The sequence below is a fragment of the Zymoseptoria tritici genome, chromosome 10 (genome assembly GCF_000219625.1).
Source record: "Zymoseptoria tritici IPO323 chromosome 10, whole genome shotgun sequence".
NCBI lineage: Eukaryota > Fungi > Ascomycota > Dothideomycetes > Mycosphaerellales > Mycosphaerellaceae > Zymoseptoria > Zymoseptoria tritici.
In genome coordinates this window covers 1,350,037-1,377,238 of record NC_018209.1, presented here as the reverse complement: position 1 = coordinate 1,377,238, position 27,202 = coordinate 1,350,037, and the positions used below count along the sequence as shown (strand labels likewise).

Below are 27,202 nucleotides of genomic sequence, written 5' to 3'. Positions count from 1 at the left end.
CTCGTCGTCATGACCGGCAGCTGCGGCAGTGAACTCAATGGGTGGGTGTAGCGTTGATCGGCAACGCGGCTTGCAGATGACGGCGTTGTGCACATTCGACGATGATTGACGTCGTTGCTGCACGACCTTGCTGTGCTGTCGAGTCGAAAGGATAACGTCGAGTCAAGAATCAATGGCGTGCAGAGAAGCTTTTGTACCTGGATGATCACTGCGATCACTGTCTTTTTCTTGCCTTCCATCGTTAACACTCCTCTTCTGCTTGTGGACTAGACTGCGAGTTGTCGCGGTCATGTTTGGTCGATGCTGGGAGGCATACCACTCTCCTTGCAGAATAGGCTCATTCTCAATCTGGTAACATCATCTTTTGACCCACGAGAAGTAGTCATGCTCACGCGTCGAAAGCATGCTCGACTCAAGTCCGGCCGACAACCGGCGAGACCCTAACCCTAACCCTGGGGCAATGGTCCGCTCGCACCGCGACGACAAACCGTGACTCGGAATGAGTATACGCGAACCAGGTAGGCTGCAGTGTGAAGTCGTACAGATCTTCGACCGAGTATTCCTGCCCTGAGATTGTGTCCCACGATGCATTCTCGTGCTCGGAATAGATCTTGCATTGTGGCACCCGAGTCCGACAGATCCAGATCCAGATATACGCACGATCCGTTCGAACGGCGCATCCTTCTGCACAGAAGACCGTGCCATCCTTCTCCGAAGCATTGAACGCCCCTGCTTCCCGAGTTTGAGTGTAACACAGCGTGACCCTCCGGATGTGCTCGGAAAATACATCTTTCAGATGTTCAGCCGCAATCGATGTCCAACATCATCCTCAGGCAGCCTTAGCTAAGGTAATCAGCATTCCGCTCGCGCCTACCGAAGCCCTATCTCCTCCTTCAGTCTTCATACACACAACTACCGACTGGCGTTCCATCTTCCTCGTCAGCTCGAATCGCCCGGCAAATGTCCGGCCGAGACAGCTCTCCACACCGGGGTTGGCTCCACCCTCCACGCGAAGACCTCACCTTTTTCTTATCTCCGCAATTCCAAGATCTTGGCGGAGGTGAGTGGGTGGGTACACTGCATATTCTCCGCAGATGTCCCCGACGGGAGAGGGAGAGGGACGATGAGTATGGAGAGGGATGGCGGGACGCCGTGGCCATGACATTGAATCTGAGGCATTGAGGCTAAGTACCTCTGAAGTCTGACCTGCTATTGTCGAGCATTGAGGTGGTATATCCATCGACCTACGTCCGTCTCAAGGGAAGCTCCAGGACGTCGCATTGGTCAAGATTACTCTGCACAATTCGGAACCTTTTCCTCTTCCTTCTCTGCAACCGAAGTGACACGGCAGATGCAGATGCAGACGCAGACGCAGTACCGGCGGACGTGAGTACGACAGGGCAGGTTATATATGACATATGCACCGCGGTCCACTCGCTCGGGCCTTCTGTCTATTCCTTGCCTGTTCCCATGTGGTGAGAGGAAATATCTCAACCGCATCTTTTTTACTCTTCTCCTGCGACATTCGCTTCCTCTCGCACGTCTTCCTCTCTCTGGACGCATAGCATACCATGGGCGTCAATGAGAAAAGCCCGTCCATAGGGCAAGAAGGGCGCTCGCCTTCCTCTCACAGCGATTCTCTCCACTCCGATCCTCTGGCCGCAACATGGACCGCCGAAGAAGAAACCCGCGTGCGTCGCAAACTGGACCTTCAAATCGTGCCGATGGTCACAGTGCTCTACTTGATGTGAGTTCTTCCCTGGATCAGAAGTGCAGCCGACCCTGCGGACATCCTCCTGTCGCAAGCTGCACAATCGTCCGAACGACAGCTGATCCTCTCATTATTCAGGTGCTTCCTCGACCGCTCCAACATCGGCAATGCCCGAATCCAAGGCATGTCCCGAGACCTCAAACTCGACATCAAGTACCGCTTCAACTGGGCCCTCTCAGTCTTCTACATCGTCTACCTCCTCGTCGAAGTACCCAGCAACATCCTCCTCAAGAAAGTCGGACCACGATTCTACATCCCAGCATTGGTGGTAGGCTTTGGCTTCGTGAGCATGTGCACGGCATTTGTGCATACTTTCGAGCAGTTGTGTGTGGCCAGAGCGTTCTTGGGATTATTCGAAGGTGGAACCATGCCGGGAATCGCATTCTTCTTGAGCAACTTCTACAAGAGAGAGGAGTTGTACTTCCGCGTGGGAATCTTCGTCTCCGCAGCAAGCATGGCGGGTGCATTCGGTGGCCTCCTCGCAGCAGGACTCTCCCAAATCCCCAAATGGGGCGCCGCAGCAGCACCAATCTACGAATGGCGGTATGTTCGTCCACCATGGTATGCGCTCACTCGTCTGACCTCATTCCCAGCAACATCTTCTTCTTCGAAGGCATTCTAACCATGGCCCTCGGCGCTCTCGCCCCGCTCCTCCTCCCCCAATCCCCCTCCACCTCCACCTTCCTCACCTCCCGCGAGAAACACATCGCAACAACCCGCCTCCTCCTCGAATCCCGCTCCACCGCCACCGAAAAAGTCACCCCAACCCACATCCGCCGCGCAATCCTCAACATCAACAACACCATCTGCGCCCTCGGTTTCCTCCTCATCAACATCACCGTGCAAGGCCTCTCCCTCTTCATGCCCACCGTGCTCCGCGACATGGGCTACCAAGGGATATCCGCGCAATTCTACTCCGTGCCAGTCTACGTCTCCGCTTCCATCGTCGCTATCGGCGTGGCGTTTTTGTCGGATAAGACCCGTCAACGGGGAATCTACCTCGCGACTTTCACCATCTTCCCAATCGTCGGCTTCTCCCTGCTCCGCTGGCAAACTTCCACCTCGGTGCGGTACGCATCCCTCTACCTCTGCGCTCTCGGCGCTTTCCCCGGTGGCCCCGGTTTCCTCTCCTGGGGGGTCAACAACTCCGCCGGACCAGCCATACGAGCCGTAGCGAGCGGCTGGATCGTTTCCATCGGTACACTTGGAGGGATTATTGCGACGTGGAGTTATCTGCCTACCGATGGGCCGTTGTATCCGGTTGGTCAGACGATCAATTTGGTGTCGCAAATTCTGGTGGGGTTGCTGGCGAGTGGCGGGATTGGGTATTGTGTTTGGGAGAATCGGGTGAGGAAGAGGGGGGGACGGGATGGGCGGTTGAGTGGGCTGGGGGAGGAGGAGAGGAGGGGGTTGGGGTTTAGGGATCCGGGGTTTAGGTATATTACTTGAGGTGGAGAGGGGGGAGATGGGGGAGTGGAGGGAGAGAGGGGAGGGATGTTGTGTTGTATATGCTCAATGTTCTGAGGAGACATTCTTCCACTCCGCACGTCTACGTCAGACAGTACAGCCTACTTCTCGCCGACCATTGCCCAAGATTCTGCATCATGACCACTAGAAAGAGAGGACTCTCCTCTCCATCCCCTCTCGAGGCAAGTAAAGTATTGCCATTCTCATAACCACGCTTGCAGATGCTCGAGTCTCGGTCCCGCACGCTTCAAACCATCACGAAGCTGAAGCTTTGTTCCTCGCCGGTGCTGTTGCTCGACCAGACTCCGAGCGCCAACATGGCTAGCCTGACCAGACCGTCGCAGACGATAGAATTCCGAAGAACTTCATCCCGCCCGTGATCAGGAACATCGATTGAGATTGTCCCGTCGATGCTTGGATCGTGATAGCGGCTAGTAAGCTTGTTGGATTGGATCCTTGTTGGAATGGATTGGCAATGGATTGCTTTACTGGATCGAGTTGCCGCCCATGCTAGATGGACTGGACTGGTAGACGAAATGCAAGGACATGATACATCGGCCTGCTTTTCGTCCCTTTCGAGGCTGGGTTCGCATCACTGACGGCGGCCGTTCTACGTCTCAGGCTGGGAACTGTTGGGGAAGACATCGCTTCATCTGCTCTGCGGGAGAAGGGGCGCTCTTTAGATGTCCTTCAGGAAGTCCCTTGTTGAAGTACAGAGAGGCCATCGGTGTCCATGACCGTGAGGAGCGAATTTTGATTTCGGGTAAAGCTTCTCGCTGCATTTTCTACGTGTTGCAAACTGGCTCCTCGCCCACCTCCGGCACCCCTCTGTCTAATCTAACATCTGCGGCCCTCATTTGATGCTTTCTTGCGACTGGTACCTCTCGAGAAGCCGGTCTTTCTCGGGCCCTGATGTCGGGGGAACGCATTCTCAGACAAGATGGATCCACTTCCTCCCCTCCACCACTTCGTTCTCTTGCCATCGTCTTTCGTCCACCATCCACTTCGCAATCGAAGCCGGACAAACAGACTGGTACCGTGCGTCAGCTCTGGTCTCTACCTCTCTAACGACCAATGGCCACGGGCTCTCCGCCGCAATCACTACCCAGTCACCTTTTCTGACCGAGTCAAATGGTGCAAGCCCAACCTCTCCAACTCTCGGTTACAAACAAAGTCTCCTCCAACAACTTGGACTCTAGCCAGCTCTTCGCAGCCTCCGGCGAAGGCCAGTAAGGGAAGTTAGCTGCCTTAGCGACCGATTCAAATTCATCATCCGAGATATTGTGCTCCTCACCGTCCGAGACATTAGGGTCCTTGACGTCTGTGGAGTCCCGTGAAAACCCCAAGCGCTTCTCGATGCAAAGTGCCTGCTCTCTGATGGATCCGCCCGCTCGGTGCCACCTGAGGTCGTGAAGGTACCTCCCCGTCAAAGGACCCGAAGGGCCGACGAGGGCGGGACCTTGTGGTTCATCACCGGAGGCGAGGGCGGGGTCTTGTTGCGTACTAGAGCAGCACGCTTGTGGAAGACCTTGAAGGGTGCGAATCCTTCGCCTCCTGCGTTATGGCGGAGAAAATAGTCCCACTCCCACCCATGGCTCGGCAATCTCAACTGCAGTAGTGTCGAGAAGGAATCATGTGCGGGAAACAACCACCGGTTAAATCGTTCCGGAGTGCTGGTAAGGCGAAGCCAAGTATCGAGCTGCCGTTTACGGATGGTCGCAAGGGCATCGGAGCTCTCGCCCGAGTCAGACTGAGAATGCAGAGCAAGAGTAACGCCAGTTATGCGATCCACGAAGAGACGTGAATCGACAACGACTTGAGTCCAGCGTTGATTGTAGAATAGACGGAAGAGCATCCAGAGGCCGAGCGTGGTTGTCGGAAGCATCCTCCCTTGATAGCTTCCCTGAGCAGGGAGTTGCCGCCTTCCAGGACCTCATCATGCGTTGTGCCACTCTGCCAATCGATGGCCCACGATGGTAGAGCCGAGTTCGCTGTCGTGGTAGACTTCGAACCTGCGATGGTCAGACAACAGAACAGGCCCACTATATCGATCCACCAACGTGTTGCTGCAGCGTACACTTCGGCCAAGGAATCGTCGTAACCCATGACTGATACCCTCACGCCCAACTCTTGACATATTGCGAGAGTTCCGAAGACTTTATCGTGGGGTCTAGTCGCGACTGCCTTTTTTATATTTGGAATACAGCGGAAAGTTCTGCCTCAGGCAAACATTCACCAACACCTCTGTATATAGTTCCTTCTTTCTTCTTCTTCCTTAGTTTAACAATGCAACAACATCGTTCCTCAGAATCAACTTTTATGGTGAAGAGGAGATTGAGGGCAGGGAGTAAGACCGTCGGGACATCTTCGCGGTAACCGTACAATGTCGGATCGCAGTCATGGCGGAGAATGCGGAGGTCGCCGGCGTCTGCCACTTGCTCCAGCATCCACCTCGCAAGCTCGAGATGCTCTTGTGTTACTGTGCTCGTGCCGCAGAGGAAGATCAAGTTGGAACTCAATGTCATCTCTTGAAGAGTCCTGGTCGACGGTATGTAAGCTACTGTCCGTGCTTGGTGGCAGTAGAGAACGAAGGGTTGGGGTGGTCGTGTGGAGATCTAAACCCGGCTCGCTCACCATAGTCGCCCATACCACGATCGAGTGGCGAGGCATCTAGTAGACGCCCGTAATGTGTCTTCTGTTCGCCGTAAGTCAGAGAAATTCCGCCAGTCGTGAAGTAGTCTCTTGCGCACTGTAAGATCTTACGAGATGGTTCATCCGACTGCGTAGCCATGTCCCCCCGGACGGCCAGGCAATCAGGACGGAGCTATATGATAGCTTCTCAAACCAAGCAGCCAACTTAATGGATCGAAAAAGCGCCGTGGATCCTTCACCAGCTCTTCCCAGCCACACGAGAGTTCGTGTTGCGTTTCGGTAAATTTGACCCATGAGTGGGAGCTGATTCTGCTTTTCAACACCGTTGTTCTGATCGATGCACAGAGCATCGATCCAGATCGTCCGGCGGAAGACCTTGTATCTTAAATACCGCAGGGCGACATCGAGATTACGAGTGATTGGCAGGGATCTGCCTTTACATTCGAGCTCCGACACGGCAGAGGGGTCGCCCCAGACGTACGAAAGCGACTCTCATGGATGCTTCGACAGGTCGACCTGAGCTAGGCGACCTCGGATGTGCGATTTGCAAGATATTGCGGGCTCCACAATAAAGACTCTTATAGTCGGCTCAACGGCGCCCTCTCGCAAAGGCGAGTGTCGATATGGCTCCATCTAAGGCATCATCCGAGAGGCAGCGAAGTTGAGGTTCTTCGGAGGTGAGCATGTAGATGTCAGGCGGCCTCGAAGACCGAAGTGGCTGTGCTCAGCCCGCATGTCGCTTACGTCGCTGACAATCAGTGGACGTACTTTCACAGCCTTGTACGACACAGATTCGAGGAGGAGGCTTTGCATTGTCGGCAACTGAATAGTCCAATTTGAACGCAGACATCTGTAAACCTCCTCTCGTCAGCTTCAATGGCCTCGACGAACGGTCTCTCCAAAATGTCCCCAAGTCGCCCGCTGGAAGAAGTAGTGTGTAAGGTCGTGAAGAGCGACCACTGATTTCCATGAAACTAGCCTCGTACAACAGCTCACCACTTGGCTCGATCGCTGTAGATGTGGCTGTTGCCGACACATGCCAAAAGCCAAAGTCTGGCGCGGAAACTCTTGTGTTGCGTCGAAGAATAGGTGTCGACGACTTCAAGAATCATATGCAAGATCTGCTGGTCATCTCTCTCGTGGGCTGAGCTGTTTACGTGGTAGAGGAAGCATTGCAGCTGTGGAAGTAGTCGGTATCGGGGAGTCCTGTCGAGCAATGGAAGGTTTTCGCGAAAGGAGGAGGAACCGGCCGCTTTCTTTACGACCCCTGACATAGCCATCGAGTGCAGCTTCAGCGCCAACGCCATCTCCTCAGCAGGAAGTATCGGTGATGTTAGTATTCTGAACATGGTAGCACACATATCCATAAGACGTGTGTATTTGCCGTCCTACCTCGGATGACTTGATCATCAGGCAGAAGTACGTCCAAGGTGCCAAAGAAAGCCCCTTAGCGTATCTCCCAACTACATCTACCACGACTCCCCTGGTTGCGCCAAGGACCATCTACGTAGAGCAATTATCCACGCAATGGCCGTTGTGATTGTGATGGCATACCACGTTCTTCCCTCGCCATCGGCTGGTCTATCGAACGCCATTTCGTATGGCGTGAACAGAGGTCGTAGAGCATGAATGAGAAGAATTCCCGTAAAAACCACCCGGCTCGCACATGACCAGAACTTCCGCATTGCGAATGTGACACGGATCGACCAAACAGCAAGAAGGAAACTCAGCCCGATCAAGAACCAGCCGAGTATCGAAATGTATCCTACGTAGTAGTGGTGATCCCAGGTTCCCTGAATGATATCGGCATCGTAGAGCGGCACAAAGACCCAAATACTAGATCATCGTCAGCCACAAGCCAACCGTCCAGCAAAGGTAAGCGCGACGTACAACATCCAAACCAGAGAAGCGGCCGCTCTGGACGATCTTCGATAACTGAACGAGAGCCAAGCGACGAAGCGGAGGATGCGACCGCCAACGATAGGTAGGATAATGCTTCCTAATACGAGAGTACAGGCCACCGTCCAGAACATCCACATGGGCCACCTTAGGGTCGTCGGAGGATTTGTGGTTGTCAAAGACACCGAACCCGAATTGGCAGTGATGTTGTCGTTGGAATTCACCAGCTGGTCGAGTGACCTCCAAATGGAAGGATTACCTTCGTACTTTGGATCAAAACGTTCTACTCGATCGGGCAATAGCGGGTATTGGCCGGAAGTATAATTGTTCGCGGTCCACTCCTCGTTTCGTGCTGTACTATTTGTCCAGTAAGACTGTGTCGAGTTGTCCTCGATGCTCATCGAAAAGAACGACTGGATAATGATCAGCCACGCTACGCCACTTGCACACGGGCAAGTCTGGGACTCACGGTTGCGAATGCCAGCGGCACGTACACTGCGATGAGCACTCCGATAACCCTGTTCCGGCGCTTGTCAAAAAAATCCATCTGATCGATCGCGAGCTGTTTGACCTGGTCGATCTGAGCTATGTCGCTCTCCAGCGTGTCGGCGAGATATTCAATGTCAACAGCCAAGGCATGAAGATGATCCCTAATGGTGTACATGTACTGACTCGCTGGCAGTTCGATGTCGCCGAAGAGGCTGCGCGCTTTGGCTGCGTTTTTCTTGCAAGCCTGAGCGCATGACATGTGGCACTCTTGGGTATGCAGGAGGTACTGAATTTGGGAAGTGGATGGATAGCGCCTTGCGATGATGTCCTGATAGGTACCGTTAGCTTTCAAGGAAGAGTATGGTACGAGGAATTATACAGACAATCTCGTTGAGTTTCCTTGTGGTCTCTTCGATGTAGGTTGTGCAGTCATTCTTGGACACTCTGAGCACAGCGCATAAAAGGCTATACCACTGATTCTCAAGGACTTCCTGTGGGCTACCGCCAAAAAGCTCAGTCTGATACTGCGACCGCACTTTGGTCAAGACTTGGTCCGAGGAGGCCACAATAGCCAAGCGACGACAGCTGGTTCCCTGAGGGCTAACGTCAACGATTTGCGCACTATTCAATACAGGCCGCACTGCGAACGGCTCCGCGATGAATGCGCTCAAGTCGTGCGATCCGAGTACCCGCCCCAGCGGTGGAGCTTGGTGTAGCCAGCGGCATTCAAAATCCAACGCTCTGGTCACGGCAAGCGATTGCGAAGGGAAGCGAGGTTGCCACTGGAGCGGTTTCGGATGGCGCATCTCATCCAAAGATCTCCGTATCGGAGCATCGGCGTCTTCCCAATACGTCCTGATCATCTTAAGTAAGAGTTCCTCGACAGTGATGGCAGGTTTTATGGCCTTGGTGGATCGAAAGTGAAGGCTCCATGGCATCGGAATTGAGATCATACCCGCGTTGATTCCGCATACGGTCGATGAAAAGGACACGGAGTCGATGAGCTTCTGTTGTACACTGTCCAAGTCATCTGCAACCGTGTTCGAGCTGGTCTCTGGCTGGATCGCGCCACCAGAGCCCGTTATCCATACAGCGTTCTGCAAAGAGTCTTTGCTAGATACTTCGCTGAGATGACGGTAATAGAGCTGCTGAAAGTGCTGCAGATGTACGTCGACCTTTGAACTCTGGAGGTAATGTGGAATTGGATTAGCCGGGAGGTACTGCAGTGCTGTCAGAAAAACCGAAGATTATCGGAGACCGCTTCCACTCACAGTTCGCTTGCCAATGACGGCCTTCAATCGAGACCCTATGGTCCTGTCGGGACGTGTAGGTGTCAATTCCTCACCGGTCTTGACTCGCTGTGTGCTCGATGCGTGCGACATGCTGGTGGTAAAGTACGATTTGCCGATGTGTAGAACGACCTAAGCGGAAGAAGTTGGCAAGAATAGGTCAGTCGCAGAGCAAGTAAAAGCAGTTGCTCGAGGATAAGACGAGCAGCGAAGAGTACACATGCTGGCGCTGGGGAAGCTATCAGACTGCTTGTCGGCTGCACACCTTGATATCCACATACGTTCTGTGACGGCATCGACGGAGCCGAGGCCAGTGGAAGGTCAGGCGATGGGACACGCCTCAATGTTGCCTTCACGAACCTGCACGGGTGTTCAGGATCTGTGTTCTCGCTAAAGTCGTCAGCCGCATGTATCCAATTCATTCGCTTATCCAATTCATTCGCTTGTCAAAGCTCCATTTCATTCGCTTGTCAAAGCTGCAGCCGTACACAGCCACCGGTGAACAGTTTCCGAAGCAGAGACTTCCTCCCTCCGAGATGTGCTCAAGTCACCCGCTGGAGCACGAATAAGCGATGTGTAAGGTCGTAAGGAGCGACATTGATTTTCAGGAACCTCGGTACTAAAAATCGTTCGTTGACCCACACAGGGAAACCTCATCCGGATCCCCATCGTCGTAATAGCTGCCGGCATACATTGCAGACCGAGCAAAACTTCCAGCAAAGCTCTACTCCTTCTTGAAGCCACCGTCCGAACCACCATTGCTGTCCCCATCGTCACCAGAGCCATTGCTCGAACCACCATTGTTGTTGTTGTTGTCTTCCTCGTCACCAGAGCCATTCTGTCCTCCACGGTTCTGGTTCTGGCTACGACCATTCTGTCCTCCACGACTCTGGCTACGGCCGTTGCTCGAGCCACCGTTGTTGTTTTCTTCGTCGCCACCGGAGCCATTCTGTCCGCCGCGGGTTTGGCTACGGCCATTGGTCTGTCCTCCCTGACTCTGGCTACGGCCATTGGTCTGTCCTCCCTGGTTCTGGCTGCGACCGTTGCTCGATCCTCCGCCATTCTGGCTGCGACCATTGCTCGATCCTGCCTGGTTTTGGCTGCGACCATTGCTCGATCCTCCCTGGGTTTGGCCGCGACCATTGGAGTTTCCTCCCTGGTTCTGGCCACGGCCATTGTTCGAGCCACCGTTGTTGTTGTTGTCGTCTTGATCAGACATGCCATCATTGCTACCGGATTGTCCTCCACGGTTTTGGCCACGGCCATTGCTGTTTCCTCCGCGGTTTTGGCCACGACCGTTGCTCGAGCCACCATTCGAGCCACCGTTGTTCTGGCTACGGCCGTTGCTCGAGCCACCGTTGTCATTCTCATCGTCTTCATCAGATTGGCCATCATCGCCACCTGACTGACCTCCACGGCTCTGGCCACGACCATTGGAGTTTCCTCCGCGGCCTCGGGTGTTTCCACCGTTGTTACTAGAGCCTTGGCCTTGGTTTTGGGCCTCGCGTTTCTCCTTGTTGGCGTTTCCGCCGTGGGCCCAGCTGTTGCCGGAGGCCTCGTTGTTGGCGTCACGCTTGACCTGGGCCTCGACCGCGGCTCCGCCCTGTTTTCAGATATGGTTAGAACAATCTGTCGATGCAGGTATTGTGTAGTGCTGGGTAGACATACTTCGGAGACGAATGGTGCGGCCGTAACGGCGACCGCGAGGACGGTGGCGGCGAGGTACTTGAAGTGCATCGTGGCGGGAGGGAGAGCTGATTGAGTTGGTTGAGGTTATGAAGAGGCGGTTGAAGTTGTTGGATGTTGGGATAGAGAGTTCCTCCTCGTGCGACTTGGAGATCTTTATACCTTTCCTCAGTCCTCATCAACAGACGCTGGGATGTGTTTGACATCGACATCGTCGACTCAGAAGCGTCGTCAGGCGCTGGGATGTGTGTAACATCGATGTCGTCGACTCATCGGTATCGTACTCTTCTCATGCCTCATACTCTTCAAAAAAAAGACACGAGTCAACGAAGTCTCGCCAAATGGATGCATCTAGATGCTGCGAGTCAATTGCGACATTTTCGAGTCGGGCTGTTCGTCGCTGTCAAACTTTGCCGGGACGTTTGGTCTGTGGCTTCGGAAACACTAGATGTGCCGAATATGGAGCACCGAGTCAGGGCGCCGTTTTCTGCTTGTCAACATTCTCACCGGTCCCTGGGCGATCGGAGTGAAGACTGCTTGTTACGTCGATGTTCCATGTGTCCCTGTCCTGATCTTCGCTGGGATCTGCGAGCAATGTGTTGTCGATGGTGATCCCGGGACTGCATCACAACCAGAAACATCCCTCACAACAAAACAGCCAACCCCATCGCCGAACCCACGCCCAACCCCACAACACCCCACGCCATCCGAGTGACCTGTCGATTCGTGATCATTTTCGCCGCATCCCAAACCAAATGACTCGCACCATTGAAGCAATGGAACGTGAAAGGCAGTGCGACTCCGAACTTCGCTGCAACTTGCAGCACCACTGGCCACGCAGCGAAGCCCGCTGCGATCGTTTCAATGGATGGATGCCAGATCATATAAATGGCTCCGAAGGCGTAGAAGGCTCCGCTGAGAGCGACACCCGTGATACGATTGAGGCTGGAGAGGACCATGTTTATACGCCAGCGGTAGGTTGTGAGGTGTGGTGCGATAGGCCGATTGAGGCGTTGGCGGGCGAGGGGCGAGACTGCCTCAGGCCTTGTAGAGATCTTGTGACTTGGTGATGTTGCAGCGAAGCTGGGTCGCAAGAACGATCAGCGCAGCGGTGGCATGGAGGTGTCGGTGGGAGTATACCATTGCTGCTGCTGTCGGCCTGCGAAGGTATTCACAAAGGGCTGATATACCGAACGTGATAGAGCCAGTCCATCTGCAAATTGTCAGATGCGATCTGTTGGGTCGTGAAGGCTACAAACCCTGTCGGAACGCCTGCTGTCCGATTCTGCGGGATACGGTCCGAGACATGTTCTGATCTCGAGCAGATACCTGGACTGCGAGATATCAAAGATCAAAATGCCTGAGCCTCGCTGTAAGAATGAAAGCAGACAGAAAGCCGACCTCCTGCGAGATCAAAAACATATATCAATCTGGGAATAAGCCACCTCTCAGGACGCCTCGCACATTATCACCGGCCGGACTTGACCCGCTGCTCGCATATCTGCAGCTTTCGTCCGCTTGGCCGACCGCGTTCGCAAGGTTTCTGCAGAAGCAGCGAATCACGTCGGCCAAGGCGAGCTCGAAGGAATCTTGAATCCGCCGGCATGGTGGAGAACAATCCGTCCGCTTCCTCGTTCGTCCGCGAATTCGTCCGGGATTGTGCTCAGACGGACCGACGCGTCTTTCATCTCACTTGTGCTGCTGTGCTTCTCGCATCGCGCTGCAGCTATTTCCATCAAGATCCTGATGGATTCAAGTTCGTCCAAGCAAAGACGGCTGCGCTGTTGATGCGTCTCTGCAAAGCACCTAGGACCAGAGGATGAAGTTGGGGCCAAAGTTGAGCACCGCAAACTCTATTCAGATTCCTAGACACGCACTGACTAAGCGCCTCATGCCTCAGGCATCACCCATACTCCGTCTCGACTCTCACCCGCCTACTCCCCCTGATACTTCCCCACCGTCCCCCCCAACTGCGCATCCAACACCGCCGTCCTCCCTCCCTTGACAACCTCAATCGCCTCCTTCAACTTCACTTCCAATCCCTCCACGTCCGCCGCCCGTCCCGCCCAACACTTCCCTCCACTCGCCGCCCTCGCAATCCCCGCATAATCCGGCGTCGGCGCAAAACTGATGTTCAACTCCTCGTTGTCCACCTTAGACCCTAACCCTTCTGGATGGACGAGTAGCAGGGACTTTCTCGGAGCATTCCAACCTTGGTTGTTCAGCACAATCGTCAATATCGGGATCTTATACCGTTCCGCAATCCAGTATACCGAACCAGGAACGCTGAACAGGAACGTCCCGTCGCCGACGATTTGGCAAACGAATTTCCCCTTACCCTTCCCGCCGGCGACTTCATCGGCGGCGAGTTTTATTCCAAGAGCGCCGCCTCCGGACCAGCCTAGTCCGCCGCCGCCGCAATTGATCCAGGTTCCGGGGAGGTGGGGACGGAGTTGGTCGTGGATGGAGGGAGCGTTGGTCACGGCTTCGATGGCGAAGATTGTGTCTTCTGGTAAGAGAGCGCGGAGACGGGAGGCGAGGTAGGAGGTTTGGAAGGTGTTGTCGGGTTCCGGGACGGCGAGGGATTGCAGGTGGGTTATGGCGGATTTGTGAGATTCTTGAAGAGCGGCGGCGCGGTCGGTGTAAGGTGCCGATTGCACGCGGGTGGAGTAAGTGGAGGTGGTGTAGGTTGCGAGTTGGGAGATGGCGGTGAAAGCGTCGACGCGGAAGCGGGCAAGGGCGGGGATGTAGAAGACTGGCATTTGCTGTTTTAGGGCGTCGACGTCGAGGTGGTAGATTTTGGCGGTGGGGGAGGGGGCGCATTGGGTTGGAATCCAGGGGACGTCGCAGTCGAGGACGAGGATGACGTCGGCTTTGGGGATTGCTTCGTGCACGCCGTAGCGGAGACCGAGCCAGGCGGGGTGGTTGGAGGGGAAGCACATGTCTGAGCCGCCGGTGTCGAGGACGCGGAGACCTGGGACTGCCGTTGCGAGGTCGACGAGTGCGGCGGGGACGGAGTGGTTGCGGCCTGAGTAGCCGGTGATGAGAAGAGGCCGTTCAGCTTCGATCAAAGCGTCGGCGATGAGGGAGACTTGCGGTGGCGTGAGTCCGCCAAGGGTGACTGACGTCCAATGTGCTTGGTTGATGGAGTAAGGCTCGATCTCCTCTTCCATAGCCTCCCGAGATCCAAGCAAATAGACCGGTCCTCTCGGTTCCGACGTAGCAAAGGACAACGCACGATTGACCAATCTATCACCACCGCGTCAGCCAACCCACCAGCACCACCTCAAAACAAAACCCGCAACTCACTGCTTAACATTTACCCCCCTCTTAATCTCCCCACTATACCGACAATACTGCCCCACAATCTGCCTCTGATCCGGCACATCCTGAATCCAATGGATATACTCCGTACGACTACCCCTCAGCTCCCCTTCACACGTCACCGGACTCAGTCCCGCGAAAATCAACACCGGCGCCCGTCCACAAGATGCATTGTGCACCGCCGCTCCGAGACCCTGGGTGCCGACGTCAACGTGCACGATGACGGCTTGTGGACGGTTGGTGAGCCGGGCGAAACCGTCGGCGAGAGACATGGCGACCATTTCGTTGGGGCAGGTGAGAATTTTGGGGAATTTGTGGGGGGTTTCGCGTTGGCCTTTGACGATTGCTTCGAGGATGGAGGGGTGGTCGCTGCCGAGGTTTACGAAGACGTGAGTTACGCCGGCCTGGGAGGGGGTTTTAGTTGATGAGGGTAGAGAGGGTGGCGGTGTGGAGTTGAGGTGTTGGATGGGAGGGGAGTGGACTTACATCCCATAGTGCCTCGAAGAAGGCGAATGAGGCGGTGTACATGATGGGCGGTTTTGGTTCTTGCTGTCCAGGTCCGCGGCGATTCTCTTCGAAAGACAGACAAATTCCAATGTCAATCGAAGGATGATGTTCCTGGAAGGAAAGAAGAAGGTGAAGTCAGCCATTTGCCCATTGCCGAAGGTTCCCGCCGTGAACCTACCCCACAACCCCAGTCAAGCCCAAAGCTCTCCATCCAATGCCGCGCGGAGTCGTTCCGCGGGTGTTTTAACATGTGAAAGGTCACACGACGCATTCTATAGAAGACAAGTGAATGACTCTAGGAAAGAGCCACTGATCCATACACGGGAAATGACCTTCGTTGAATTTCTCAGGATCAACGCATCCATAAGCTGTCGTAGATTTTCTGTGTATCCCAGCTGTTACTCATAACAATATCACATTACAAAATCAATACTCAAACCGCTCCGGCAATACCACCGGAGCAACAAGCGTCCATCCAAAAATCCCATAACACACCCATGCACACACAATCTTGACCCAACTCGCCCAATACGTCCTTCCGACCGGCACAAAGTCATCCGGTTTGGTAATGTGCTTGTCGCCGCCAATATTTTGTGTGAGAAGGGTTGCGATCCATGCTGTGGCGAGCATGAAGATAATGTGGTAGATGGTGTAGTTGTACTGGAGGATGTGTCAGCTCCCGACCTTTGACGCGCGTGGTGCGTTCGAAAACATACCTGAACACGAGCCTTCTCATCATCATTCTTGTATTTTCCAGTCTTCGGGTCGTCATCGTCATCGTCGTCATCGCTCTCATCTAGTGCGCTGGCGGGCAGGGCACCACTTTCGACTGCTCTCCTCAACGCCTCTGCCCGCATCTCCCGCCTGCTCTCTGGCTGTGTGTCAACCAGTCCGTGTCCGCCAGCGTGATCGTCTTCCTCAAGCGCAATAGCACCACTTCCCTTTCCGCTTCCCAATGCGAGGCCATACGTCGCCGCACGAGTAGTGGTGTAGGCGCAGGTGATGAAAGTTACAACCGCGCCGATGAAGATAGATGCCTTGCGTGTGCCGGTCGCACGGATAAGAGGATTGCAGTTTTTGTCGTCGGGTTCCATGGCCACGGCGGAAAGAGTGAGATAGGTACAGTAGATCGAGACAGTGGCGGCTTGGGCGAGACCAGCTCGTGGGTTGGAGGCTTGGATGGTCGGGTGAATCGAGAGCACTGCGATGGTGAGGAGAAGGACCAGGTTGATCTGTAGTCAATGGTCAGCAGATCTCAATGAAGCCGTAGCTCGACAAGACTCGCCGTAATAGCGGACTGGTTCATCGCACATCCACTTCCCGCAAAGAAGATGTACATGACAATCGTCATCGCAATGCTTCCCAAGAACATGCTCAAAGTGCTTCCGATGAGAATGCCTCTCCAGAGTCCACTATCCGTCTCCTCAATCTTGTCGATGCAGAACTCCGCAAAAGTATGCGCCAGATCCACCAACAGCACCAATCCCAACAACAAGAACAACACAGCTCCTCCAAACGCAACATAATTCCCCCACACCTCAAAGAAGCGATTTGGGATCAAGAAGCTCCCCACAATCAATCCCAGCCAAACCACAATCTTCGGACCCCAGTATCCATTCTGAAGCGCGGCTCTTGTATCCTTTGACGACTTCACCCCAATCAGCAGTCCAGCGAGAATGCAGTGGAACAGTCCCAGCGCAAAGTTCACCCGATGTACAGCGGCGAATCCGAAACAATCGTGTCCAGCGCAATTGATCGTGACATAGTCGAGGAGTACGGCTTGGAGTTTCTTGACGGCCCAGGGAGTGAGCAGGATCCACGAGAGGAGGGAGTTGAGGAGAAGGAGGAAGGCGTAGGCGATACGGGTGGCGATGGAGTTGTTGCATTTGCCGCAGGCGGAGCAGACGGCGGAGCAGGTGGCCTGAGGATCGCGTTAGCTATGTACGAGTGTCGTCGAGAGGCAGAGCGACATACGGCGCCACAGCAACTTGCGCCGAAGGTTAAGATCTGAGAGGTTGGAGGTCAGCGATGCGCCGGAGGAGAGGGCGGAGCGGATGGTCGTACTGTGCCTATGCTGGGAACTGCCAGCAGGGGAAGGGCGAGTACGGCACCCATATTGACGGCAGCGGGAGAGGTAGATGGGGTGGAAGGTCAGTGAGGGAGAGGAGAGGGTGGCTGTCGTCTGCCTGGATCGATGGCGGGCGTCTGAGCTTCGACGATGATGCCAGTCACGTGGTAATGCCTGAGGACTCAAATGATTAGTCATGCCAGGCTCGTCTCGTCGTCCCTGTTGTGGATTATTAGACTAACCATTAGTAAAGTGCACGTAACTAGTGCCAAGGCATTCCTACACACAGATAGCTAAAGTAAGAATCTTATACTTAAGATTCTCTCTACATAACAATATATACCTACAAATTAGAGGTCCTCTTCTACTTAGCTTAAGTCTAATTATAATAGGTTATAAGCCCGGCGTAACTACTATATACTTAAGGAAGAATTGTCTGTTCTAAGCGCAGCTACTAGAACCTTATTATACACTATTTAGATAGTTAACTAGCGAGCCGAGAAAGAGCTAGTTATAATAATAGCTATAATATAAGCTAATAAGTTTAAGACTACAAAGGAGAATAAAGTCCTAAGAAAGGGAAGTAACTTCTTAGACTAGTTAAGAATACTTAAAGCAGCCCTTATAGATAAGGAGGTATTAGGCTATATCTTTTATAATATTCCCTAGTGCCCTGCCTAACTAAAGCTAGGAATTAAAGTTAGATATCCCTCTCTACTAACTAAGGAGAGTACTACTTTATCCTCCTAGGCTCTAACTCCTTCTTAAAAAGAAGGAGAGGACACTCTAGTAATAGAACCTATTCTAACTAGTAGACTAAGACTAACTCCTCTCTAAGTCTAGCATAAGTATAACCTAATTATATATAGGATTATTAGTAAAAGGATTAACTAATCTCTAAGGCCTAACTTTAGGGATATAGAGAAGATAGCTAAGGAACTATATAATACTATTACAGCTACCTATAGGCCTGTTATAATTATAAACATTTATAATAGCCTAAGGATTCTTAGAATTAGTAATATTAAGATCTAAGGAATAAATACTTAGAAGTACTATAAGGACTTCTAAAAGTAGTATTATAAGTATATCTCTATAATAGAATAATACTCTAGGTCTAAGAATATTCTAGTCTTAAAGCTTACCTTTAGTAATAAGTAGATTAGGTTGTTTTTTATCTAGGGCCTTTACTATCTAGAATACCTAAGAAGCTAGAGACAATCCTATTATATTAAGAATATAACTCTTAAAGAGCTAATTACCTTATTAATTAAGGAACCTCCTCTATAGATATAAAGGACAATAGAAGGATTTAGGGGTGCTATAGTAGATAATAATTAGTATATTAAGTATACCTATTATATCTATATAAATATAAATTACTTTAAGAAGCATCCTAATAAGGCCCTAAAGTCCTAAGTATATAGAGGAAAAGGAAAATCTAATAAGGATAAGAAGAAGTCCTAAGATAAGAGTAAGAGATATAATAAGAAGGGAGGAAAGGGTATTATAGTAATTAAGCCTATCTCCTCTTCTAATATAGGCTTAGGCTTTAATTTAGATAGCTTATTTATAGGAGTAGTAATTGCTATTACTAAAATATAAAGGAGTAATACTATTATCTAGGATTCTAGTATATTATACTACTTCTTTAATAATAAGTCCTAGTTTTTAGACCTTAAACCCCTAGAAACCCTAATTAGGTTTTCTTAAGCTATTAGACAAAGTATAGTTATATACTTAGGAAGTATAAGGATTATAATAAAGTATAAGGGGAATAAGTTAAATATTACCTTGCAAGATATGTTATACTCTCCTAACTCTAATTATAATCTTATCTTAGTAGAGACTCTTTAGCTAAAGTATAAGGTCTACCTAGACAGGCTATCTTTATATATTCTAAGGAATAATAAGAAGATAGGCAAGGTTTAGTCTACTTATAATATTCTAATCCTCTAGAATATAACTATCTCTCTCCTTAAGGGGAGTACTAAAGTTGCTTCTACAACTAATAGGAATATATCCTATCTAACTTTTACTATACCTAAGGCTAATATAACAAGATAGCACTAGAGATTAGGCTATATAGAGAACAAGATTCTTAGTATAATAAAGGCTTAAGTCTAAGGACTTAAGTAGATTAATATATTTATACTTAAGCACTATAAGCTATATAAGCTTATAAAGTTATAAAGAGTAGTATTAAGAACTCTAAGACTAATACCTTAATCCTTATTAGATAAGGTCTATATTAATATTATAAGACTAATCTTTCTACTAGACATCTTTAAATATAAGTATATCCTTATAATTACTAATATAAAGTTAAGAAGGAGATAGGCTATCTTCTGCAAGCTTAAATTACAAGCTGCACAAATTATTAAGAAATAGACTACTAAAATATTTAACTAGTACAAAAAGATAGTTAAGATTTAGTTCTTAGATAGAGGAGGAGAGTTTAATAATAATAATCTAATTACATTTGTAGAGAATAAGGGACTAAGATAGGATTTCTTAGCTCCCTATACTCCTAAGTAGAATAGAATTGTAGAATTATCTAATAAGATTATCCTTAACAAGGTAAGAGTAATAATAATTAACTCTAGCCTACCTCTCCTTTTTTAGAGTTTTGTAGTTATATATATAATCTTCCTTACTAATAGGCTAGTATACCTATTAACTAATAAGATTCCTCTTTAGGAATTTAATTAAGATCTTAATACTAGAACTCTATATATTAATCTAACAAAGGTTAGGAGATTTAGATATAGAGCATATTTATATAATTAGGGGAGACCTAATTTATAGAAGTTCTATCTTAGAGTAGAGAAATACTAGAATCTAGGATTCTAGGAAGTACTTTAACTAACTATATAGTTTAGAAGTTTAAACTATCTGCCTTTACTAGGTTTTAGTATAAGATTGTAACCTCTCCTTATGTAATATATAATAAGGATAAGGTATATAGTATAATACCTACTGCCCTAAACTTCTAGGGGGAGAGTTTCCTACAACTAATATAACCTATTACTATAGAATAGGAAGTCTATACTATCTATACTAAGGATTAAGATTAGGGCTAGGATGCTTAAGGGCAAGATGCCTAACCTCTTACTACTTCTTATCTTTAAGAAGTAGAGAATATGTTTAATACTATATAGAGAGAGAGAAACTAAGCCTCCCTTTTAATATCTTAAGGGGAGCAAATATTAGGTTAGGATATATAGTCCTAAGATAACTAACATAAGTAGTCTAAGCTTAATTAGCTAAAGGCTACTAAGTATAAAGAAGCCTCCTAGCTAGCTTAGGGGGAGTATGTTTCTAAGGAAACAGGAAGTCCTAAGGGATTCTAAGGAAGTCCTAAGGGATTCTAGGAGCAGGCTAATACTTTATTAATATAGCTATAATATTAAGTATTAGTAGAGAATTGCCTTAAAAGGGAAGACCTCTAAGATTATACTATAACTCCCTTCCTAGATATTTATATTATAAGAAAGAGGAAAGTAGGGAGAAGCCCTAAGAGACCTAAGAAATTAGGTAATAAAGTAAGTCCTAAAAGCTTAGGCATATTTAGACTCTTAAGAAGTAGAAGATTAGTTATAAGAAAAGACTATAGTAAGATCTAGAAGATAGGACTTAAAGTAATAAATCCTAATCTATCTAATCCTAAGATAGTTAAGGAAGCTCTCTCTAAATCTAACTATAAGAAATAGGAGAAAGCTATTATTAAGGAAGCTAAGTTACTTAAGTCTATAGGATGCCTTAAATAGAAACTTATTAGTACCCTCCCTAAGGGGAGAGTCCCTCTTATAGGGAAATAGGTCTTTAAGATTAAGGTGCTCCTAGATAGAACTATAGAGAAGTATAAGGCTAGATAGACAGCTAGGGGATTTATATAAAGGAAGGGACTTAACTATATTAATACCTTTGCTCCTACCCTAAGAGCTATAATAAGGAGAATACTTCTGTTCCTCTTAGTTAACTTTAGCTAGAAGAGGAGACAAGTTAATATTAAGACTATATTCCTAAATCTAAACCTAGATAAGTAGATCTTTATTAAGCTACTAGAGGGAGCTTATCTCTTTAAGAAAGATGCCTATAAGTATATTATATATGTTAAGAAAGGACTATATAGGCTTAAGCAGGTAGCTGCTCTCTAGTACTACGATACTATAGACACTCTCTAAAAGCTTAGTCTAATAAGAACTATTAGCGATACTTGCCTCTTTTAAGGGAAAGGCATCCTTATTCTCTTTTATATAAATAACTTCTAGATCTTTAGATAGTTAGACTATAAGATTAATAAGCTAATTAAGGGATTAGAGCAGAAGTATATAATTAAGGTTATTAATACTAATATCTTTCTTAGACTTTACTTAAAGGAAGGGAAAGATAGCTCTATATCTATCTCTTAGGAACACTATTCTAAAGACAAACTTTAAGGATATAGTCTTAGTAATGTAAAGAGTATTAAGTACCCCCTTAATACTCTCCTTAAACCCCTCTAGAATAAGGGAACAAAGGAGGACTATAATCTCTTTAATAAGATTATTAGGGAACTGCAACATCTATTAAACTATATTAGATTAGATATTAGTTTTGCTATTAACTATTATATAAGGTTCCTTTAGAACCTAGGACCTTTGTATATTTAGGTAGCTAAACATATCTAGAGATATATTATAGGTATAATTAATAAGTGCCTTATATATAAGAAAACTAAGGAGTAAATTTAGATCGAAGTATTCTTAGACTCTAACTTTGCTAGTAATCTTAATATATCTAGGTCTACCTTAGGAATACTCTTTAAAATTGTAGGAGGCCTAGTTATCTAAAGATCTTAACTATAGAAAGAAGTAGTACTATCTAGCACTAAGGCAGAGTACCTCTCTCTTACTAAGGCAATAAGAGAAGTAAATTAGGTAAGGAATCTTATTAATAAGCTCTAGCCCTTTACCTAGGCTAAAAGCATTTCTACTATCCTTATTAAAGTAGACAATTAATTAGCTATTAGCCTTATAGAAAACTATACTAACTCTAAAAGATTAAGACATATCTCTCTTAGGAACTATTACTATAGAGAATAATATAATAAGGGGAGTATTAAGGTAGAGTTTATAAGGACAGACATGTAGCTTGCAGACTGTCTAACAAAACTAAAATCCCTAAACACTATCCTCTAATATATAGATCTATAAATCTAGCAAAAAGATACTTATATATCTATATTAGGTAGCTAACATAGATATATAAGAGAGGCTAATATAGGAATTAAACCTATAACCTTCTAATTTGTAGTTAGAAATTATACTACTAGACTAACTAGCCCTTAATAAGAAGAGGGAAATTGCTCTTAAATTTATGCCTTAATACCTACATTCCTACCTAAGAAGGATTCCCTCCCTAGAATTATACTATTTTATTTGTTATAAAACTAAGAAGCATAATACTTAGAATACTTATTTTATTCTTATCTATATAAAGGAAAGGAGGTAACTATATACCTCTATAAAAGTATCTAAGAAACTATAAGAAAAACATTTAGCTAAAGGAAAACTTTTCTATAAAAACCTAAAAGCATTAGAGCATATCCTAGAACTTACAGCCTACCCCCCTAAAACTATTACTAAAAGACTAAGCTAATTCCCCTAGAATCTTAACTTAAAGCTTAGGAGAATATTAGTTTTTATTAGGGAAGAAGGGATTTTAAGGAGAATATATATAGGATACTATACTACTAACTACTACTTTATCTCTGCCTTATTAGAGCTTAATATTTAGCTAAAAAGAGTCTAATTATAATATAATATAAATCCCTAAGGATTAGGAGTTATTAGACTAGGGTAGTTTTCTACTAGGAAGGCCTACTCCCTTAGGTTATATAGCTCCTTTATTACTATATTAATAAGGTCTATAATAAGGAGATCCTTATTAAGCTTAGCTATAAACCTATTAAAGCAAGCTATAAAAGAGAAGGGACCCTAAGCCCTAATATTTACTCTATTATAGTATCTATTTATCTCTCCTTTAATAAGTTAATATATAGTCTAATATACTATAGAACTATCTTTATAAATCTATAGGAGATCTTTACTATTAATAGCTCTTGCTTTATCGATAACTTACTAAAAGGTTTTCCTAGGGATAGAGAAAGCTACTCTTCTTCTAGAAGCTATAACTAGTAATATAGATTGTATTATTAATAGCTATAAGGGATAGATAATAGATTAGCTAATAAATTAGCTAAATAGATAAGAGGTATAGATTATAAAGTAGAGGAATAAAAAAGCTAGAAGAAGATGCTTTTTAATAAGCTAAAGCCGAGTATTAGCTACGTAATAGGTAAATACCTGCTATATTTAGGTAACAGATAGCTCGTAATAATGCAGCTGCTAATAGGGGAGTGTTGTAGATTATTAGACTAACTATTAGTAAAGTGCACGTAACTAGTACTAAGGCATTCCTACACATAGATAGCTAAAGTAAGAATCTTACACTTAAGATTCTCTCTACATAACAATATATACCTGCTAATTAGAGGTCCTCTTCTACTTAGCTTAAGTCCAATTACAACAGTCCCGTCGTTCTATTGTTGTTCTCTGGCTGCTCGGCCACAAACCACATCTCATTACCCAACTCCATGCGGCAGACTCTGTGCAGTTCGTTGCTCTCGACAACGCCAGTACTGCTGGTCAAGCTGCCGCCAGCATGAGGCTCCGCTCGTCCCTATACACGGCATCGCCCTTGGGCTGAACGAGACGCAAGCATCTGGTCAGACGGCGTCGAAAATGCGGCGTCGCTGCAAATCATGCCATACTTTCCCGGTGCTGTCAAGGAAAATGGCTACATCTGCGTACGTCCAGGACTCTGGGATGGCTGCGCGGCTGAAAGTGGTGTGACTTTTTTGGAGTTTTGGAGGAGGGCCGACACCGCTTTCGCCGGACAAGAAAGTCGAGAGTTTCGAGCAGGACTCTGTGACTAGAGCACGACATGATGGAACAATTGGCGAAACCAAGGATCGGTGGCGAAATCCTGAAAGACTCTGAGAGAACCACGCTCGAAGATCGGATTCAACTACGTCCTTAACTCCTTGCATGGCGAGATTCTGCGGACAAGTCGAAGCGGAAGGTCTGGCCATCTCCATTAACACAGATTAGCTTTTCTCGTGGCACAAGCGTCGTGCTTCCAGCCAATGATACCTGCTATCACAACATAGCAGCCCGCATCTAAACCGAAATAGGGTATTGGACAATGCAGGCAGACCGGCCGACCAGCGTCCACGTCGCGCGCCCCGACATGGCATGATACAATCTGCATCTCGGGGCAGGCGATAGCTCGTACGCCACGACTCTGCCACGAGACCTGCTAGACTAGTCTAGCCCAACAACGAGAGGCTTTGCAGGATCTCGCGAGCAGGACTTTTGCCCTTAGAAGAGGAGCTCCCCTCGCCCTCGGAGAGGTGTCCGCTCTCTACCTTCGCTCACTTCTCGGACAAAGATGCACTTCCTCCAGAGCCTCGTCGCCGTGGCCGCACTTTTGTCCACTTCTTCATTCGCTGTCAACATTCCATCCTCTCCACTGGAAGCTCGTGATCTCTCCAGTCGCAGCAACGTCGACAATTGCGAAGCCGACCTTCGATGGCACAAGGCCTCCGCTTTCTGTTCATCTTTCGCCGCTATCAAAGATGCCACGACGACTGTATACAACACCAAACAGCCAAAGACGACCTGCACTACTAAGACGGTGGCCTGCACCACACCCGGAGCACACCAGAGTCGTGGCAAGCGGGAAGCTTCTGCAAAGCCAGTGGCAGCCGCGGTCGCTCACGCCGAAGCCGAAGCCGAAGCTCACTACGGTTATCAGAGATGTAATCAATGGGGCATTCCTGCCTACTTTCTGAAGTACTCCTGCCAGGACATCAAGCAAGCTTGCTGCAGATATGTCAAGCCGAAGACTGTGAGTCGAGCGAATCCTCCGGGTTTGATTCTGCCGAGATCTGTAGGCTAACACGGGCGGACCCTTTCTGTAGGTTGTTGTCCGCAAGAACCAGCTTACCATCGTTTCGACCGAGACCGTAACTCCCCGATGCACCACGACGACTAGCAGAGGAGCTCTCGTGCCGACCACAACTAGATCTACATCAACGACACGCACCGGCGTGACCACCACAACCAGGACGACCGCTCGCGCCAGTACTACCGGCAAGGGAACGTCCAGTACAACCAGAAGCATAGCCAGCACCACTACGGCCAGCGGCGTGACTACTTCGAGCTCCACACGAACATCGACCAACCCAGAGACGACGATGACCACCACGTCGGCCACCACGTCTTTAACGACTACATCCACCACCACATCGGCTGCTACCACTCCAGCAGCCAGCGCCAAAATCGTCAAGAATGGAGGGTTCGAAGAAACCGTGGCTAGTCCAGGGGGTCCACCTAACATCGCCGCCTGGACCGCGACGAACGTAATCGCACAGGGCCCCAGTGAGGACGGCAGTCCTCACAGTGGAAGCTATTTCGCGTAAGTCAGACCATATGGTTCTTCCCACCCGGAGCTCAAAGACTTTTGCTAATATTCAACAGGAGGTTTCGAACAAACATAGACAAATCTGCCGCATCTCTCTCACAAGCGATCGACTCTGGTGCGTCCGGGCCCTTCACTCTCACATACCTCAGCCGCGTTTTCACCAACGCCCGTACCGATGGCTACACTTGCACTTTCACCACGCGCTTGAATAACGTCGATATCGCGACCCGAACCTTTGGCTACGTTGATACCCCCTCGACCGTGGACTGGCAGCCCACAACCATAGATGGACTTACTTTGGGCCAAGGCAAGGTGCTGGAATTCCGCCTGAGCTGTACCTACGCAAATACGTATCAATACTTGGACTTCGCACTAGACGACGTGCAGATATCCAATCCAGGGAATACAGTTGCTGGATCCACGGCCTCTACGGTGACGACTGCCGCGAGCACCACCACCACAGCACCGGTCTCAACTACGAGTCCCCCCTCGTGCAATCCTGATCCTCTGCGCACTGATTGTAAGGGCAGACCTTGCTTCACCAGACCAGAATGCCGTCAAGGTGTGGCGAATGCGGAAGAGTGTCAAGAGCTCAAGAGCACCACGCCCGGAGTTCTCTCGACCGTTTATCAGGACGACGGAACTTGCGTCCTGTACTACAGCTGCTGCGAAGCTACCGAGCAGACATGTAACATCTTCAACGTCCACGTGGAGGGAGCTGGATTCAACTACGCTATCAATTCTCAGTCGGATGGAGGGCCAATCTCGGTGTTGTCGTCACAACAGGGGGCGACTCAGTACGGCATCACGGAAGGCGGCGAGATCTTCACGGGGAACAATGTCCTCTGGACTTCAGCCTCTGGCCAGCCTTCCTTCGTCGCCGCAAGATTGCGTTCCACTGTCGCAGCTTCGGGTGACGTATCGGTGCGTTGTACCCTGACCAAGACCGATGCCACCTCTAGAAATCCTGGACGTCTGGCGTGCCTGAATGGGGCCGCGTCCAGCATCTCGGCCGTGCAAGTCTGCACTTCGGAAGCTGGAGATCCTGCTCTCTATCTAGGCGACAGTGTACGCTCTGACTGCACCAGTGTCACGCTATCAGCCGAGTGTGTACCAAAGTCCGAGAAGTAGCTGTATTTGACTTGTTGACGTCTGGGATGGGAAGATAGATACGACAGACCTCTTGAATGCACGCATCATCTTGCGGAATGACACACGCGTTCCTCACGAGCGCGAGACTGCGGGAATTTCAAACCTTGCCCAGACACGGTTTCAGCAACCAGCTCTGCATTGAACGTCAGAGTCCACCAACTCCTGCTAAGAAAACATGCTCGAAAACTTCGTGTCAAAGTCTGGAACACGCTCTGCAAACTCCAAGCCAGCTCGCTCACGTCCGTCAATCTTCCAAGAACACGTCTGCTAACGCTGTCGCTCCCATCTCGGATAGAAAAGCGGCCTTCATCAAGCGCGGCTCCAATTTCGAGGGCAATTCTAAATCGCATCGTGGCGTATTCTAGA

General features: G+C 48.9%; 6 protein-coding genes across 6 annotated transcripts; 2 read left to right on the top strand and 4 right to left on the bottom strand.

Moving 5' to 3' along the window:
* Nucleotides 1-1,479: 1,479 nt before the first annotated feature.
* On the top strand, nt 1,480-3,220 carry MYCGRDRAFT_76558 (uncharacterized protein; the record flags this gene model as incomplete). Its single annotated transcript, XM_003848990.1, has 3 exons — nt 1,480-1,747; nt 1,850-2,314; nt 2,365-3,220. 3 exons carry the CDS (start codon nt 1,572-1,574, stop codon nt 3,218-3,220), a joined length of 1,497 nt encoding a protein of 498 aa, XP_003849038.1.
* A 3,662-nt stretch (nt 3,221-6,882) lies between these two features.
* On the bottom strand, nt 6,883-9,660 carry MYCGRDRAFT_96380 (uncharacterized protein; the record flags this gene model as incomplete). Its single annotated transcript, XM_003848921.1, has 7 exons — nt 6,883-7,039; nt 7,445-7,726; nt 7,781-7,889; nt 8,049-8,202; nt 8,259-8,623; nt 8,901-9,498; nt 9,550-9,660. The coding sequence occupies 7 exons, from the start codon at nt 9,658-9,660 to the stop codon at nt 6,883-6,885; spliced, it is 1,776 nt and encodes a 591-aa protein (XP_003848969.1).
* Nucleotides 9,661-11,897: 2,237 nt separating this feature from the next.
* SDH3_2 (succinate dehydrogenase cytochrome B subunit) lies at nt 11,898-12,278 on the bottom strand (the record flags this gene model as incomplete). The annotated part of the gene is made up of 1 exon (XM_003848920.1): nt 11,898-12,278. A coding segment is annotated over one exon (381 nt), but the record flags the coding sequence as incomplete, so codon positions are not given.
* Nucleotides 12,279-13,187: 909 nt separating this feature from the next.
* On the bottom strand, nt 13,188-15,157 carry MYCGRDRAFT_101489 (uncharacterized protein; the record flags this gene model as incomplete). The annotated part of the gene is made up of 3 exons (XM_003848919.1): nt 13,188-14,502; nt 14,563-14,981; nt 15,064-15,157. 3 exons carry the CDS (start codon nt 15,103-15,105, stop codon nt 13,188-13,190), a joined length of 1,776 nt encoding a protein of 591 aa, XP_003848967.1.
* A 353-nt stretch (nt 15,158-15,510) lies between these two features.
* On the bottom strand, nt 15,511-17,241 carry MYCGRDRAFT_76553 (uncharacterized protein; the record flags this gene model as incomplete). Its single annotated transcript, XM_003848918.1, has 5 exons — nt 15,511-15,744; nt 15,801-16,316; nt 16,361-17,005; nt 17,059-17,091; nt 17,149-17,241. The coding sequence occupies 5 exons, from the start codon at nt 17,197-17,199 to the stop codon at nt 15,511-15,513; spliced, it is 1,479 nt and encodes a 492-aa protein (XP_003848966.1).
* A 7,408-nt stretch (nt 17,242-24,649) lies between these two features.
* MYCGRDRAFT_96377 (uncharacterized protein) lies at nt 24,650-26,187 on the top strand (the record flags this gene model as incomplete). Its single annotated transcript, XM_003848991.1, has 5 exons — nt 24,650-25,108; nt 25,286-25,558; nt 25,635-25,678; nt 25,741-25,799; nt 26,072-26,187. 5 exons carry the CDS (start codon nt 24,650-24,652, stop codon nt 26,185-26,187), a joined length of 951 nt encoding a protein of 316 aa, XP_003849039.1.
* Nucleotides 26,188-27,202: the final 1,015 nt, after the last annotated feature.